This window comes from Leucopleurus acutus (assembly GCF_964270905.1).
Source record: "Leucopleurus acutus genome assembly, chromosome: 6".
NCBI classification, from domain to species: Eukaryota; Metazoa; Chordata; class Mammalia; order Artiodactyla; family Delphinidae; genus Leucopleurus; species Leucopleurus acutus.
Genome location: NC_139149.1, coordinates 68786126 through 68798750, shown reverse-complemented (window position 1 = coordinate 68798750; position 12625 = coordinate 68786126). Strand labels below are relative to the sequence as shown.

Sequence of the window (12625 nt, the reverse complement as noted above, 5' to 3'; positions counted from 1 at the left end):
TCTTAGAACCTATTTTTAAATAACAGGTCATAATTTTGATCTATTTTATGTGCATGCCTTTCTGGTGTGCTTTCAATGTCTATGGGAAATTTTGTTCATTATCCTCTTTATTTTTTTTTTTAACAACTTTGCATGACTATACTTCTTTTTGTTTTTTTTAGTTAGTTTTGGCTGCATTTGGTCTTTGTTGCTGCACGCGGGCTTTCTCTAGTTGTGGCGAGCGGGGGCTACTCTTGGTTGCAGTGCACGGGCTTCTCATTGCGGTGGCTTCTCTTGTTGCGGAGCACAGGCTCTAGGCACGTGGGCTTCAGTAGTTGTGGCATGTGGTCTCAGTAGTTGTGGCTCACAGGCTCTAGAGCACAGGCTCAGTAGTTGTGGCACATGGGCTTAGCTGCTCTGCGGCACGTGGGATCCTCCCAGACCAGGGCTCAAACCCGTGTCCCCTGCACTGGCAGGCAGATTCCTAACCACTGTGCCACCACAGGGAAGTCCCATGACTACAGTTTTATGTTACTTACTTATTTTTGTGTGAAATCAGCTTTTCTGAACTTTAAAATGAGGCTTGTTTCAAGGTAACTTTTCCAGTTTCACAGATTCTACTGTTTTTGTATAGTACTGGAAAATGTGGCAGTTTGTTTCCTCAGATTTTCCTGGCTTTTACTTTTGTTTTGTATTTTTGTTGGTTTTATTGTATTTTTTAAGTTGAGATACAACTGACATATAACATTGTATAAGTCTGAGGTATACAAAGTGTTAGTTTGATATATTTATGTATTTCCTGGCTCTTTTTAAATAAAGGACGTGATGGATACAAAGACAGGTAAGATACAATACTGGGTAAAAATAAAGAACCCAAACATAGCAAACAAATATTTTTAGCCAGAAAGCAAACTTCATGCTCCACAGAGGTTTACAGAAATAAAATGCCCTCTCAAAAATAAAACCCACAGCCCTTTTACAAAAATGTGTATAACTCAAATACAAATCCAACAGTTTAATAGGAAAACTATCCAGATCTACCTTGAATAATTGAGTTCTGTATGTAAAGAAACAGGATAAAAAATATACTCCTATTTTAAGGTGGAAAAGACTTCAAAAGTTTCAGATGAAAAATACTCTATAAATGTAATGATAAATGGATTTTCATCCATGCCAGTACATTCCTTAGTTTCACTTCATCTCAGAGAACTAAACAAGTCTTCAATGGTAGTTTGCTGTGATTTAAAAAGGATATCAAAACCTTCTATACAATGTGTTACTTTATTCTTTATAGATATGTATTAAAGATAAAGAAAGATGCAGATTATCTAGATACATGTATTATGGTGAAATATCATGTCAATTAAAACCTCCTTTTCATACAAGTGCCAGCTTGATGAGGTTCTCACTGGCCAAGGATGATAATTTGAATAAAAGAGTGATGACTGCAAGTGACTGAAACAGTGAATTTAAAAAAGAAAAAAAAAAAGCCATTAAGTGCATAGTGATACCAAAGGAAAAAAAATTTTAACTCAGGACAGCAGTGGAGGTCGCCAGGGCACCAAAAATAACTCTGAAAACTGATAAAGGAAACGAATTAAATATTTATCCTGCTATCCTGGTATGAATGTACTCCATGATAACCAAATAGCCCTAATGGATGGATGCGACAAGTTTCTTCTGTATGAAAGAATTCCAACTAATAAAAGCAACAGGAATGATAGGTTTGGAAAGTCCTCATTTTGCAAATCTTAATGAAATAACTGATTCAGGCAAGTATCATTAATGCATGCTTTTAAATACATTATGTAAAAAGTTTATGGGGAACTTTCCAATGATGGTGTTTGGCTTTTGCCCACATGCCCAATGAACAACCTGAGGACCATTAAAAGTGGGACAACCAGAACTAAATGCCTCATCGTTTGACATAAAGTACACCATACTACTATCAAGTATTCTTGCTCAAAAAAATGAGATTGCAGAATCTAATTAACCTTCTCTAGATACAACTTCTAGGATATGGGACAAATGACAGAACTAGTTAAACAAGAACGCTATTCTTGTTTAGATCAAATTCAGTCTGTGGTGCACTCTGTAGGCAACTCACATGGTTCCTTCAACAAATCATGGTGTACTGAATGGTGGGGAAGAGCAGGGGAACTCTAATTTAAACTTCAAGACACTCCAAAGACAAAACCAAATACACTGTGTAGACCTAGTCTCGACAGAGACTCACACAAACCAAACATAAAATTTAACAAATTTTGGAAACAATTGGGAAATTTTTAAAAGGACTGGATATTAGAAATTAAGAAAATAGTGATGGTTATATGGTTATTAAAGCTGGATTACAGGTGGATGGAGGTTCATGACATATTTTCTCTATTTCTGCAAAAACTTCAAACTTCTTGTACTAATTAATAAATCACCCTTTCAAAAACTGCTCAATACATATAATCGACAAGTTTATTATCAAGAAACTTCGGTAGGTTTTTTAAAAGGCTGTGTTGGTTTTACAAGACTGAAAGATGACAATTCATGACAGGACAAATATAAACAAGGATAATTAAAATATTAAATACCATCTAAATTAAAAGACCATAATTCAAATTAATTATAATCTTTGTGTCTTGTTAGAATCAGCTGTACAGTTACCCGTCATGAAATTCACCTCACCAACTCATGAAGACTACAAAGCCTCACTACAAACTCAATTACATAATTTACAATAATCAATGAGTGTTTTGCACTTAAGCATGCACTATCACAGAAAGCACAAAATCTTATATACAGGGATTTTTTGTTTCTTTAAAATGTATCTCAAGCATCGTTTAAAGTGCGAGCTACAAATATGCTGTATCCTTTAAGAAAAAGGCTTCTAAAGGAAGTATGAGACAGCTATTCGATACTGTCAAGAGTGGTTATATAACTAACCGAAGGAAACCCAGCAGTACCCTGCTAAGTCTGTTTTATTGTGGCAACCTTCTCCTTTGTAGTTGAGTTCTTAGCTCTTACTGTATTACCAGCCAAACATGTATTCCATTGCTTTGGATACAAGACTTTCATCTTTTTTTGGCGTTTGTCTGTCAGAAATAACCTATTAAAAAAAACACACACACAATTGTAAAGTTATGGTTTCTTTAGTATCATAGTCAATTCTTCAGTTAATGGCTAATTTAAAAGTGCCAAACACTAAAGTGGATTTGCAACAATAAATTGTATATTTAAAAATTAAAATATAGGCTTGCTTGGAACATCCTTATGCTTTTAAGAATAACAAAATTGTATTCCTTTGGCAAGGCAAATTACATCTGCTCCTTAAATTAGTAAACTGAACAACAACACAAAAGCCAAAAGAAATAAGGACTTTAAAATACTAGTTTAAAAAAAACTAAAGGGAAAAATTAAACCAGTTCTAGAATGATCCCCAAATTTCAAGGGAAGTCAAACTGCCCTACTAAAGTGTTTTATTTGCTATCTCAGAACCTGTGTCTGCAGCTAGGCAAGTTCAGAACTACTGGCTAATTAAGCAGGCAACAATAGCATGCTGAATGACAGTCATAATACTTCTAGCATTCTTCAATGAATATAATGAACTTTTCCTTTAAACTTTTTTGAAATAAGAAGTTTTGAAATGGGGACTGGTCAATGTTTTCTTTTGATAACCAAAGCTACTTCCAATCTGAGGTTCTTCATTTGCAACACCATCAAATTTAGTTATCAATTTAACAGGGATTTAACATTCCCTCATGCCAGAGACATCCACAAGAGAAACTTTTTACGTATGCAACATACCTTAGAAAAAACTAAACTAATTAACTCTCAAAATGTTTTTTAAAATGGCAAAGAATTTTTTTAAAAACTCAAGATAAATTTCCAACTGGCTAAAATTCTAATTTTTAAAATAGGAAATTTAAAAATGCAAAGTTTATAGGTTTCATCAAGCCAATCAACTTCAGTAGGAAATATTTAATGGCATACAAATCAATCCAATGAAAAAGTTAAACATGCTAAGCACTGCAGCCCTTAAAGTATATTCTTTTATCCAATCTTTAAAATACCTGATAGTCACTAGTAGAAGCTTTGTATGCTGTAGCAAGAGGTCTCATGGTAGAAATCCTAGAAGTACTTCCAGGTTGGGTTGGTGTACCTAAGGTTTTGATTGTTGGTGTAAAGGCAACAGATGGGGATGATAAAGCACACCTGTCACTGTTTTCCATAACGCTCTAGAAAAATAAAGACAAAGAACTTCTCTGTTTATTAACATAATACATATCATCCACTATTATGTCCTACTTACAAAGAAAACTTCATTAAAAGTAGCGTACTTTATTTAATCTAATTAAACTTTCAAATAACTTTAGGGTTGAGAAAACAATATGTGCTTCTCAGCTAGCATATGAGATCTAATGCTCAACCAGAAATCTCACTTGAATGACCTCAAATATCCTCAAGAAAACTATAGATTCTCAAGAGTAAGAATCTCCTAACAAACACTACGGAAAATCAGTAAGAAAAAAAAAAGAATTCTTAGGGAAACTGAAGGGTGTGGGGCATCAAAGTCCAGTGCTTTTTAGTATCCAGTAACCCCAAATTTTCCTCTAGCCTCTGCAAACACCTGCTACAGCACAACGTAATAATTACACAACTACTCAGTGATCCTAGATTATGACAACAGGAGCCATGTCTGCTTTGTGCACTAGTGTGTATACATAAGTCCCAAGCACAGTGCCTGGTAGGTAGCAGAAGTTCACATATATTTACTTAAAGAATGATCATGATTTTACAAGCCACGAAGTTTAAATTGTGCCCAGGATTATTTTATCAGTATACAAATATATAATAATATTTAAATATTTTAAAGTAGAAATGACTAATAAAAAGCTTCAGCTTTTAGAAGTTAACCCTCAGTTACCATTCTTATGAAATATTTCATTCTGAAATAGCACCACTCCTTTGAGGTAAAGAATTTGAAGTTGCTTTGCACAAAAAAGGGAATGGGTTAAAAGTTAAAAGACCTAGAATGCAGGCTTCACCTTAACAACTCTGGGTAAGTTACCTAAGTCTCCTTGGCCTCTTTATTTGTAGAGTGAAGGGGTTGGCATGTATTACCTCTAAAGTCTTGTGACTAAATATCTTTGACTTACCATAAAAGAGTGTTGTAACATCATCCATCACATTTTATAAAATAAGAGGCACAGTGAAGCAAAGTGACATAACCACCAATGTTAGTACTTAGACTTGTGCACTACATATAAATTAAACTGCTTTCCTTACACCAGCAATAACTTACTTTATCTATACATGGTTTTACACCAATCATGATGGACTCTCCAAAAATTCTCCCATCTTTGCTTAAAGCTTTCCGGGCCTGCAGTTTAGACTGATAACGAATATGCATCCAATTTCCTGTGTTAGACATCTGCAAAAAATGAAGTTTTCTCTTAAATTAAAATACAAAGTGTACAAAATTTAAACTTAATGAGTTCTATTAGAAAACAGAAACATATGAAATAAATCTGCTTCCACTTTTTATTTGATGCCCTGTAAAAAGCTGTATACTAGGATTCAACAAAAATCCTATTAAACTATTTCAATACATTTCAATAGTTCTCAAATCTCTTATATAAAGAATATGTGACAAATATTCTCTGAAAGCAAAGTAATTCTCAAAAGATAATGTTTCTTATAAAAAGGTCTTATCAACACTTGCTATGAAATTTTTTAAAAACTGTATTCATCAATCTGATTTTGCATAGGAGTTAAGTCAATTTCTAGTAATAGAAAAAAGATTTGTTATTTATAACTGGCAAGCTAAAAAAGCTCTAAGAACTCTAAGTTAGAAACATCTCCCTTTTCCTTTATCCCCAATAAAACAAGCTCAAATTGGAAAACTTGGCATGATCTTTTTTAAGAGACTGAACTATTTTTAAAAGGGGAAAACCTGAAACTCTCACTCTCTTGCTTATCTTCTCTCTTTATCCCTTTTTATCAAATACTATGCAACTACCAGCCTTCCAAACTCCAATAGTTAGATACATCCTATGAAAACTTTAAAAAAAAGAAAAATTTTTAAGTTTGGGAAAAAACAGACAACATTCAGCAGCAAAGTTTTCCCTCAATTCACAGGTTATCTTTCCTCAGCTTAAATCTTGAAATGAAAAGAATTAAGACTTACCACATGTTTTAAGATATTTCCATACTGTGCAAATTGTAATAATATATAGGAAGCAGATGCTTGAGGAAACCTGGGGTTGGGGGGGACAAAAAGTTGTCTGAACAGTCAACTTCGATAATACAAATGCAAATTACCTTACAAGTGTTTCACAATAAACTCCCCCTAACTGTCTAGTACATTAATAAGAGACCCTGAACATCCTATTTTCCCCTATATTAGCTAAATCTATTCATTTGCCCATCACCCAAAAGCAAATTATGTTAAAATTAATTTTGACTCAGCCACTTTGCTCCAGCCCCAAATTCCACCTTCTACTCTCACTGTCATTATCATAATCCTTAGAAAAGTACTATGAAGTTACAGTTCTGTAAATAACTTATTTTACATGGGTGTGTGTGTGTGTGTGTGTGTGTGTGTGTGTGTGTGCGCGCGCGCACGCGCGCACATCCATGAGAGAGAGAGAGAAAGGGAAATGTTGCAATATACTACTATGGTTATTAAAGGGGAAAGAACTTTAAATTATATAGAATCATATCAATATATATTGAGCACTACCTGAAAATTCAGAAATGTATTCCTGAAACAAAAATACAGTCAGAACCAATATCAATGGTAAACAATCAATTAAAAGGACTGTTACCAAAATTTTAATAGCCATATCTCTGTATGGGAACATTTTAAGTGATTTTTACTTTCTTCTTTATAAAGTTCTGTATGCTTTGAATATTACAATGAGATATAACTTTTATAGTCCAAATAATAAAGCTATTTTCAGCTTGAAAATCTGGAGTTTCCTTAACCAGTAACTTCAGTTATCTGGAGCTTGGATTAGAACCCTAAAGGAAAAAATGTAAGTCACGAAAATAAATGAGAAACTCCACACGTTAAAATCTATGTGACTAAAATACTCACTGCATTCAGGACTGGAAATTTATTTTATGTTACGTAAATTTGGATATAAGATTTCTAATCCCAAAGTAAACAACAAATGAGTCAGGATGCCTACAAGCAGAACTAAAAAAAAATTAAAACGAAAGGGAGAAATAATGGTTGCAAGTGATGCAGGCACTTGAGAAATAAAACATAATTCCAAGAGTCTAGGACCACTCTGAGTAGAAGCAGTCCAATATCCTGTCACAGAATCACCCTACAACAATAAATGATATTTCATGATGACCCTGAGTCAGCAGGAAAAAGTTAAATTATCAAAGGAAGAAGATATATAATGTATTTTAGATGTACTTCCCTATAAATAATCAAAATAAAATATTTTATCCCTTAGAAGAAAATGTTTCTGTGCTTGCAATTAAACTTATATGCAGGGTTACTGAAACATAAAACCAACAGAAAATAAATAGCTGGGAAAGTGTACATCTTAAAAATGAAGGGCTAACAGAAGTACTTCAAGTAATTTATCTAATTACTGAGGAATCTTAAAAATGACACCATTACTACTGAACCTGAAAAACACTTGAGAGTGGACAGACACATTCAAAAACATACAGCCACTTACTTCACAAGAGAATACAAAAATTTAAACACATAAAAGGGAAGAAAAAAAAAGAAGCAGCAGCAGTCAGCCCAACTGCTATGGACATATGGCTGAGCGTGCCCTTTCTGGAGAACAAGGGAAAGCAATGACCCTGCTTATTACCTAAACAGAATCAGTAACAAAGAATCTCTCTGAAAGGTTACACAAAAAACAGGTGGCAATTACTGCCTTACAAGGGAGAAAAACTATCTGGGGGAAAAAGTGGGAAGGAAAACTTTTCACCATATTCTTACACATTCTTCTGAATTTTAAATAAATTGAATATATAAAGTCCACTAATATTTATTTACTGGGCATTGTTCTTCCTTCAAGGAGCTCACATGTTTTTATATTTTTTTAAACCCCAAAACTAAATATAGTAAGGTCCAGTAACAGTATGACATCACACTTTCAGAAACCAACCTTATGTAGTACAGTATAAACAATCACAGCCTGAAAATAAAAGACCTGGGTTTTCGATGAAGCTTTACTAATAACTAGATGTAAGCCTCTGAGTAAATCACTTAATCTGTCTATATCTCAGGTTTTTCATATGTAAATGATGCAATATGATCTCTAAGACGCTTTAAAATACTTTATTAGATCTAAAACTCCATTCAACTAGGACTGTCATGCACAATTTCTATTAATATTCAATATTCTGTAGCTAGAAAGTATCAACCCTGTGACATAGTATGCATATACATACAAATGAAATTCAATCTGTTAGTTCAAAACTGGTTAAGTCCAATATAAGCATAGACACAGTCACAACAAAGAGAGAAAGGAGCTTCCTAAGTCTAAAGGGACAACCAACCCTCTTCCAATATCCAGCAAATGTGCTCAAGAGAAGATAATCTGAGAAGAGACACACAGATAAATGATGGAAAAACTATTAAAAATCAAACATTACTTAAACATTACTTAAAACATTACTTAAAATACAAAAATCAAACATTACTTAAATACATGCTGAAATGTCAAGGTGGTATGTACTGATGTCTGCAACTTACTCTGAAATATACCAACAACAAAAAAGATGAATTAATAGTAGATAAAACAAATGTAGCTGTTAACAACTGCAGAATCTAGGTGGTCGGTACATATGGGTGTTTGCTGTGCCACTGTTTTAGTTTTTTTATGTTTGATCATACTCATTAGAAAATGTGAGGGCTTTTTTTTTTTTAAGTAAATAATCTAGAAACCTTACCCGAACACAGTCACCCAAGTGTCATCAAAGTGATCTTCAGATGTCAAAGAATCTCCTTGGGTATAAAAAGGATCCAACTGGGCAGGAGATAATGTTGTCTTTCGTGGTTGACCAATGTTTGCTGGACTAAACACACTCTGCCCTATATTAGTATATGTAGTAAGTTAGTTACCAATATAAACATCTTGATTTAAAATATCAAAGCTTTAGTTTTAAATGGGAAAGTATATTAAAAGTTGGCAATTCCATAAATAATTCAAAATACACACTATAATCAAATGATAATTATATACTACCACACAATTTGAGAGGAAGTCATTAAAATTTGAGCATAATTTATCATTTTGCAAATGTTTTATTATTTATTATAAATTTGCTAAATGTTTTATTAATTTCCAGTTAAGCTTACAGCAGAAGGATCTCCAGTCAACCTCAAGGACTTCATATTCCAAACCTACCACTTTCATTACGACACCTCTGCCTTAAAAAGATTCAGTAACTCCTCACTACACACAAAACAAAATCCAAATGTCTTGGTTGTTCTCCACAATATAGTTCCAACCTTATTTTTTCAATATACCCCTAAACAGCATCTACCCTAGTTCCTAAGATGTGAACGCAGTTTTCTTTTATTGTCATTTCTATCTGAAATGTCTGATTCTGTTCTTTCTTTTCTTATTCTTCAACAATAATTACCAATTAATGAGTACTTCACGTCCAACATGTCAAGCTAAACACTTTGTTCATTTTATCTCAGAGGCTCTGTCCTACTGAGACCACACATTTCTGAGAAGCAGAGACTATTTCATCTTTGGAGTAGTAATAATGGTTCACATACAAGAAATATTTTTTCAGCACTTAAATGTACACCAAGCATTATTCTAGGTATTAAAAATACAGTAATGAACAAGTTAGACCAAAGGGGGGGAAAAATCTCTAATACAGCTTAAATTCTAGTGGAAGAAAGACAAGTAAATACCTAGTATGTTAGAAAACAGAAAATCTTACAGGAAAAAAATAATAACAAAGAGAAAGGTGAAAAGGAACATGTATATACATAAGGGTTAATATCCAAAATATATAAGAAACTCATACAATTCAATAGCAAAAAACAAACAAAAAATCAATCCAATTAAAAATTGGGCAGAGGAACTAAATACACATTTTCCAAAGACATACAAATGGCCAACAGGTACCAAAAAAAGGTGCTCAATATCACTAATCATCAGGAAAATGCAAATCAAAACCAAAATGAGATATAACCTCATCAACAGCTATCATCAAAAAAAAAGAAAGAGATAAGTGTTGGTGAGGATTTGGAGAAAAAGGAATCCTTGTGCACTGTTGGCGGGACAATAAAGTTGTTGCACACACTATGGAAAATAGTACAGAGGTTCCTCAAAAACATTAAAAACAGAGCTACCATATGATCCAGCAATCCCACTTCTGAGCATATATCCAAAGAAAATGAAAACAGGATCTCAGACATCTGCACTCCCATATTCAATATAGCACTATTCACAAAAGCCAAGATATGGATACAATCTAAAGGTCCATTAACAGATGAATGGATAAGAAGATGTGGCACGTATATACAATGGAATGTTATTCAGCCATGAAAAAGAAGGAAGTCCTGCCATTTCCTACAGTATGGATGGATGTTGAGGGCATGATGTTCATGATGATAAATGAAAGAAGTCAGACGAGAAAGACAAATACTCTATCACCTCACTTATATGTGGAATGTAAAAATGGCAGAACTCACAGAAGGAGTAGACTTGTGGCTACCAGGGGCCGGAGGCTGGGGGATATGGGGAGTTGTTGGTCAAAGGGTACAAACGTCCAGTCATAAGATGATTAAGTTCTGGGGATCTAAAGTACAGTATGGTGATTACCTCTAATAATACTGTATCATATACTTAAAAGCTAATAAGAGAGTAGATCTAAAGGTTCTCACCACAAAAAAAGAAATGGTAATTAAGTGACATGATGAAAAATGTCAGCTAAGACACTGGTCATTTTGTAATATCAAAATGACCACAGTGTGTATCAAATCAACACACTGTATACTTTAAACTTACACAATGTCACAATGTCAATTATATCTCATTAACTCTACTAAATGTTAGTTTCCCTTTACTATATCCATAAATTAACCTGTGACAGAAGACTTAACATGTTACTCCAAGAATCAAATGAAACTTTAGGTAGACAAGAACTCACAAAAGTTAACTGTTTTAACAATATATAACTTCAATACTATAAATGATGCACTTGGTACAATTATTCTTTTGCATCAACAGCACAAATATATTCAGTCAAATCTAAAATAAAAGACTTCCAGGAATGATGTCCATTCTCTTGCCTCCGAACAGTAGTAAACCGAAACTATACCCTCAACAGAATTAAAAGCCAAAGGCATCAATCAAGTAAAAACTACAATGCAACAATGTGATTCTAACTAAAGAGGAAAAATATGGTCATCTAAGGATTTCAAAATTCTTAATTCTTTATGCCATACAACTTGAATCCCTTTACTTCATCTGGAGTCAAATTCAGAGACCAGAATTAAACTAATTTAACCCATTAATGTAGCCTTTCCTTAAGGGAAAATAAAAATACATTTCAGATCACCTCAGATCTACTAGGCTTATTAAAGAATCTATTTAATTCAGAACACTATCCTAGACCCTACTAGAAAATAAAGATGCTCAAAACTGACTGCTTATATTCAGCTGTTGAGTAACCAGGCAAAAAAGAATTTAGCAATGAGAAACAAATATTCAAATATTTTTACAATAGTAATCAAGCAAAAGAAAAGTATGTAACAGTTATTAACTCTAGAGAAAACAAAAAGATGTACAAGAAGGACATGGAATCCTAGTACATTACATGGCTCAGTCTTACAGATTTATCTAATTTTAAATTGAGTTCATGCTTAAAAGAGACAATACAAAGTAAATAACTGAAAAGAATGTCAAACTGCATACATGCTATAATACATCTAGCAATTTTTCTTTTTCCTAGCAATTCTTCTTTTCCTCATCACCATGGATGCATTTAATAGGTACAAAACATTTCTAAAATGAGGCTGATTTAAAATGAACCACCCCACTTTGACAAGTGTCTGCTAATCAACCAACTTATCAACTACCCCTTTAGGAAAGAAAGATAAGCTTAAATAAGTTTAGTTCTTACTACAAAGACATGCCTTTAACACAAAAAAGATGGTAAAAGGCATTCTAGTATAAAACCTAAAGCCAATTCAAAATTTTTATGTCCTGCATTACCATTAAGAAGGTACAATTTAGTTCTGCTACATTATGTAATAACCTTCAAGCAAGAAATTAAATGGAAATCTCAAAATGAGACTACCATTATGACTTTTAAAAATAAAACAAATCAAAATTAAGTCTCAAACGAATAAGCAATCTAATTTTTGCCCTGTCAACTACTCTGAAAAACATAATTACTTATACATAATCTAAAACTATTTACATAACTTTAACATAATTGCCCCCCACCTTGTTAACGTTTCATTGCTCCACTGATTTTACTTCCTTTCAATCAGACTTCTGGTACTCACATGCAATGCTTTGTAAGATGAAAATAAAGTGTGCCTAGCAAACCACATCAAATTTAACTGTAATGTGTCTCCCTTTGTAAATCACTACTCTGTCTTCTTAAGATCAGACTGAAGTGGAGGGCAAAATAACTTATTACCCTT

At 33.3% G+C, this 12625-nt stretch overlaps 1 protein-coding gene across 3 annotated transcripts in view; it reads right to left on the bottom strand.

Annotated features, from left to right (window-relative positions):
• Window positions 1-2431: 2431 nt before the first annotated feature.
• Window positions 2432-12625, bottom strand: part of NUP35 (nucleoporin 35) — a 36388-nt gene continuing 26194 nt past the window's right edge. For all 3 annotated transcript variants that reach the window (XM_082841467.1, XM_082841468.1, XM_082841469.1), the window contains exons 5-9: window positions 8899-9040; window positions 6158-6227; window positions 5273-5401; window positions 4041-4205; window positions 2432-3076 (exon numbers count right to left, since the gene is read on the bottom strand). In XM_082841467.1, the coding sequence (XP_082697593.1) occupies window positions 2999-3076; window positions 4041-4205; window positions 5273-5401; window positions 6158-6227; window positions 8899-9040 (584 nt within the window). In that variant the 3' untranslated portion in view covers window positions 2432-2998. The remainder of the gene's footprint in view (window positions 3077-4040; window positions 4206-5272; window positions 5402-6157; window positions 6228-8898; window positions 9041-12625) is intronic.